Here is a 5817-nt window from a genome sequence, read left to right as displayed (position 1 = left end):
CTTGTTTTTGACAACCCTTAGTTGGACTCATTGATCCCGTCTTTAAAACCGCACACATTCTCCCGTGTAGAGTCGTGGGGTAGCTGGAGCCAATTCCAGCAAGCATCGAGAGGTAAGCAGAGCAGGAACAATTTCTGGACGGGGCGCTAGCGCACTACATCCCATTTCGACCCGTATCATCGACTGTACCGTGTGTCTTGCGATTGACTGGCGCTCCGTCCAGGGCGACTGCAGGCCATGCCATTGAAGCTGCCAATACACATTCCCAAAGTATTCGCCTAACTGATCGTCGTGCTGCCACTTCTATCAACTCCAACAGACTTATCCATAGTGCAGTCAGAAGACGACACTGGAGCTCATAGACGCACAATTATCTTTCAAAAGACTGTCCGCTAAGCGCTAACTCAGCAGTCCATTGCCCCCACCAATATAACAAGTCAATTTGGTACAGCTTCCACCCACAACCCAAAAATGAACCGAGTTTTCGAAAACTGGCTGTTTGAATTTGGCAGTCCCGCCCTGAAGCCGCGAGTTCCCATTTCTTCCGCCTTCTGCTGATGTTGCCCGTGGTAGGCACCACCTTTCTTTGACTGCTTCTTGCATTTCTCAAAATAATTTAGAATAAATTAAGAGTACATGTATGCATGCGTTAACATTTCACACAAACTAAACAGTAAAAAAAAAAAAAAACAGTTTCCGCTTTCTGCTCTAATATCAGCGGCAGACCAGAGATATTTACCGTATTAAGCGAATAAACGCGCAGTAACATTTGAAACACAAACAACTGTACTTTTTGCCTCTTTTTCTTATCCTTTTGTTAATTAGAAAAAATAAACTTCTCTTTCTCCACGTCAGAATAAAGCAAGACTGCCAAAAAGCACACCCCCACGCTGACAATGCGATCCGCAAACCTATTGCACAACAGAAATCACCCTACACCTTGTTACTTGCCCGCCTGTGCACATTTGGCAGTCGTCCAACGCAACAGCCTGGTTCCGGCTGTTTTTCCATTGCACGCGAGAACGTTAAACGAGATGTTGTTTGTATTATAGGTACGTCATAACTAGGCGACGCGAATTCCTGTACCTAGCCACACAGACATGGAAGAAGTTACCGTGATACTAATATTAATTTTTACAACTTTTCAAATGTTATGGCTCAGAAGGAGGCAGATTGAAGAAAGTGAAAGGAACATAAGAGAACTGAAAAGAAGGAGAGAGAGACTGAGAAAAAGATTGGAGTTCACTATGGAGAGTGCAGATGCTTCACTTTTTGACGAGCTGCTGCGGCGCCGTAATCAAACATTAAGACAGGTACTTAGTGGTTACTTACAAAGATCGTACTACATATTAATAGTATTGTTTTCTGGAATTAATTTGTTCTTTTAAAATTCAACATTGCATAATTTCAGGTCATTGCCTCATTCAGACGCCGGAGACCCCCAGTCACCTGGATAAGAAGCAGGTCATCCGAATGGTGGGACAATACCGTGTCGGGATTCACCGACGGTCAGTGGATCAAACATTTCCGAGTGTCATCGGGGACTTTCCAGTACGTGTGCCACAAACTTCAGTCAGTGATGGAGAGGAGGGACACCAAGTTCCGTCTGTGCGTACCCCTGCGTAAGAGGGTTGCCATCGGTCTGTGGAAACTCGCCACTAATTCAAAGTACCGCAATGTGGCGCGCCTGTTCGGAGTCGGCATCACTACGGCGTGGCGCTGCGTGAGCGAGTTTTGCACCGCGGTTACTGAAGTATTTCTGCCCAGACTCATGCAGATTCCTGACCCCGAGAAACTGGCTGAAATATCTGACTACTTCGAAAGGAGATGGAGTGTGCCGAATTGTGTCGGTGTTGTACACGTGTCCCATATACCCATCGTGGCCCCTCAAGAATACCAGTGCGACTATTTAAATCAGCAGGATTGGCACTCTGTTATACTTCAAGCGGTTGTGGATGGAAGAGGATTGTTTTGGCACGTTTGTGTTGGCATCCCGGGAAGCGTGCATGACGCCAAAGTTCTCAAACAATCGGACCTTTGGCAACTTGGAAACAATGCATTCTTCCAACCTAACGAAACGAGGAACATCGGAGGACAAGAGGTCGGGTATTATCTCATTGGAGATGCGGCGTATCCGTTGCAGAAGTGGCTTATGAAGCCGTACTTTGACACAGGGACATTGACAGGGGCGCAGCGCACTTACAATTCCATCATTTGCACGGCGCGATCGGTCATTGACAACGCGTTTGACAGGTTACAGGGCAGATGGCAGTGTCTGGTGAAACGCAGTGACTGTAACGTGAATTTAGTGAAAAGTATGGTATTGACATGTTGCATTCTGCACAATTTATGCGAAAGCCGCGGCGAGGTCTTTAGGGAGGAATGGCGGTGGCCAGCCGCACCCCAGCAGCCCACCGTGCCAGTGTACCAGGAACGAGTGACAGAGGGGACTGAAGTGCGCGAGGCACTCCTGCACTATTTCGCATCACTTCAGCAGCTCACCATTAACAATTGTACGTAAATATTCTATTTGTACAGTTTGAAGTAACACATGCAGAGAGAGCAAAACAGTCTTGCATTTTACATGATGTGGCATGTAAAATGTCTGGCTCTTTCGGACTGAATGAGGCATAAAAGGTGAACAGAGAAGTCCTTCAAGAACATTAAAGGAGGGTACACTGTACATGTGGGATTCAAATGGTAAAAGAAAGTGGAAACTGTAAAGGTGCAAAAAAATCCTAGAACAAGACAAAGTTGGAAAATGTGTACAAAAAGACTTCACTAGAAAAGCGATGCCCATCAGTATAGTTGGTTCAAATTATGTATTGTGCCCAGAGCACGTTTCCAGCAGTAAAGCAACAACAAAAATAATTATATATTATACCCTGCTATGGATGGCTCAGAACTTAGACAACCTGAAATTAATTTCAATTCAATTCCATTGTCCCAAGGGTGACAGCCATCAAATATAAACATGGTACAAATAAATAAAATCTAGCAATAAGCAATAATACTTATGGTGAAACATTAAATCAGATTTATTAGACATAAAAATGAAACCAACATTTAGACTTGACTGATGAATGAAGCAAATGCTAACTGTTCAACCTATGATTTAAGCCTGTGGATGTTTATTAAAATTGAACTTATTTCAACGATATTAATAATAGCAGCTGGAATTAAAGAGTATTTTAACCCACTGCTTTTTATCCTGGGAACCTTGAACTTGTGACCCGATGGCAGCAATTGAAATTGAGAATGCGGTGGACCAGTCCTGTCTGATGAAATACACTCAGCTTTCTCTAATTCTTGGTTGTTAAACAGGTCTGTGAGACTGGACTGTTCAGACCCTATTATTTTAGTTCTCCATTTTCCAATTTGATTTATTTTGGTTTTCTTGCTGACATTGTTTTGTCACAAAATTAAGTGGTATCTATTGCCTGAAGGTTCACACTCTCATGCATTTTAATTTAATATTAATCTATGGCACTTCTTCACCATACAAAGCCTGTCAAATGCAGGCCAGTTTGCGTTTTGTTGCCCAGATGATTCAAACATTAATACAGTGCTTTTACATGCAGGTGTTTATATTTTTTGCATTTTGATTTCTCAATTATGACACTTGAACATTACCCTGTATATTTTGTAGTGCCTCAGAACCTACAAGAATTGCCCACACAAACAGTACCTGCACTGATCTTAGTCCAAAACACTCCATTTTTAGATTATGTCTTTAAGTGTCTTAGTGCTTTGACCACCACCACCTTAGGTGGCTCTGAGGCTAGGGATCTGCACTGGCAATCGGAAGGTTGCCGGTTCGAATCCCGTAAATGCCAAAAGGGACTCTGCTCTGTTGGGCCCTTAAGCAAGGCCCTTAACCTGCAATTGCTGAGCGCTTTGAGTAATGAGAAAAGCGCTATATAAATGCAAAAAAAAAATTTTTTTAGGTGTTTTTCTCTCTCTCAGTACATTCTGGTATTTGAAGGATTAGAACATTAAAACAGTTTTAACAAGAACAGGCCATTCATCCCAACAATGCCAATTCTGTTTACATGAGCTCTCCAAAGTAAAATAACAGAGTCAAGTTTATGATGTCTATGTGTATGATGACGTCTTCAGTTTCTAGGCCATTGGCTAAAGATCATTCCAGTGAGCTTGCGTTCAGGTATGGTATTTTTTTTTAAGAATATGCATTTTTAATGACAGCTAGAATTGTTCTTCTTTTTCACTCAGTTGTTGTTGTTGTTCATACTTGGCATGCAATCAAGATGGGCAGCATAATGGTGCAGTGGTTGCTCTAATTCTGTTTCTGCCTCTGCACAGTTTGCATATTCTCTATATATGTCAATATTTTTTCCTCCCACATACCCTAACGTGTCCTAGTATATCTGGTAATTTTAATTTGGCCTGAACCTTGCATTCTGACTGGTACATTGTCCAGCATTGCTTCCTGGTTTGTTCCTGATGATGCTGAGAAAAGCTTAATCTCCCTCATGACCCTGAAATAAAATAAGAATATGATATGCATATGTTATAGTGTATTGTCATATATTGTTGAGTTAAAAATGAAAACAAATCTTCCTTTATTAAAAATTTTTGGCACTGTAAATTAATTCAAGATATTTGGATAGATTTTTTTTTTTTTCAGTTTTTTTGATGTTAATGTAATAATCATCCAGTAGATGGCAGAATTGTATGCTTTATTTTAGCAATTACAAGATTGGGTTTTGAGGAAACATAATGAGGAGGTACATCACAATGTTAAAGGTTTAATTTTAATATTCAGGTTATGAGGGCAGCACAGTGGCGCTGGTGCCTCGCAGTTGGGAGACCCGGGTTCGCTTCCTGGATCCTCCCTGCGTGGAGTTTGCATGTTCTCCCCATGTCTGTATGGGTTTCCTCCCACAGTCCAAAGACATGCAGGTTAGGTGCATTGGCGATTCTAAATTGTCCCTAGTGTGTGCATGCCCTGTGGTGGGCTGGCGCCCTGCCCAGGGTTTGTTTCCTGCCTTGCACCCTGTGTTGGCTGGGATTGGCTCTGGCAGACCCCTGTGACCCTGTAGTTAGGATATAGTGGGTTGGATGATGGATGGATTCAGGTTATGCTTATACAATAGCCACTAATGTAGCATGGATGTTATTTAGTTGCATTCAATACAGTCAGCCTGGTGACCCTGTAGTCAATGCTACAGCCTCGTACAGGGTAGAATTTTTTCTTCTTCTTTTATATGGGACAATGTTTTAACCCCCAGATGAAATTCAGGGACATTTGATAATGGGAACATTAGGCAAAACAATATTTTAATTTATCAGAATAGTGAAAGCAACTATTATTTGGTCTCCCCAGCATCAGAAATAATGACAGATTAAGCGGTGTGTAGATTTAGTTTTCTTTCTTTTTATTTAAAAAAAAAAATCCCAAAAACAAACACCAGACAATGTACTAATCATGTCAAAAATGATGCCTATAAGTCAGTGGTACTAAGTATTTCAGACTGAGGACAAATTTGTTAACATCAAAGATACCACAGTCCATTTGCAGCCAACCGTGACTTGTTAGTATACTTCCATGTTACTGTTACCACCTTTATTTTTATAAAGGTATTTATGTGAAAAATACAAAATTTTGAATTTATTATTGTTGGATTTGCATTTTAAACCAACATGAATAGTATAATAGCACTCAAGCTGAGAGCAGTTGTAATGCAGCAAATGCTGCATTTCACTAACTGCATGAAATTAAAGAATTGCACTGGTGACAGGTAGGCTCTCCAGACTGGCACCAAAGTAAATTCAAAAGAGTTACCTGCACAATGA

At 41.4% G+C, this 5817-nt stretch overlaps 1 protein-coding gene across 1 annotated transcript; it reads left to right on the top strand.

Moving 5' to 3' along the window:
- Positions 1-1072: 1072 nt before the first annotated feature.
- Positions 1073-3590, top strand: LOC114664298 (putative nuclease HARBI1). Its single transcript, XM_028818367.2, has 2 exons — positions 1073-1313; positions 1412-3590. Exons 1-2 carry the CDS (start codon positions 1101-1103, stop codon positions 2519-2521), a joined length of 1323 nt encoding a protein of 440 aa, XP_028674200.2. The 5' UTR covers positions 1073-1100; the 3' UTR covers positions 2522-3590.
- The last annotated feature ends 2227 nt before the right edge of the window (positions 3591-5817 follow it).

This window comes from Erpetoichthys calabaricus, chromosome 1 (assembly GCF_900747795.2).
Source record: "Erpetoichthys calabaricus chromosome 1, fErpCal1.3, whole genome shotgun sequence".
NCBI lineage: Eukaryota > Metazoa > Chordata > Cladistia > Polypteriformes > Polypteridae > Erpetoichthys > Erpetoichthys calabaricus.
Note: the sequence above shows the minus strand (reverse complement) of the source record. Positions and strands in the feature narration are given on the sequence as shown.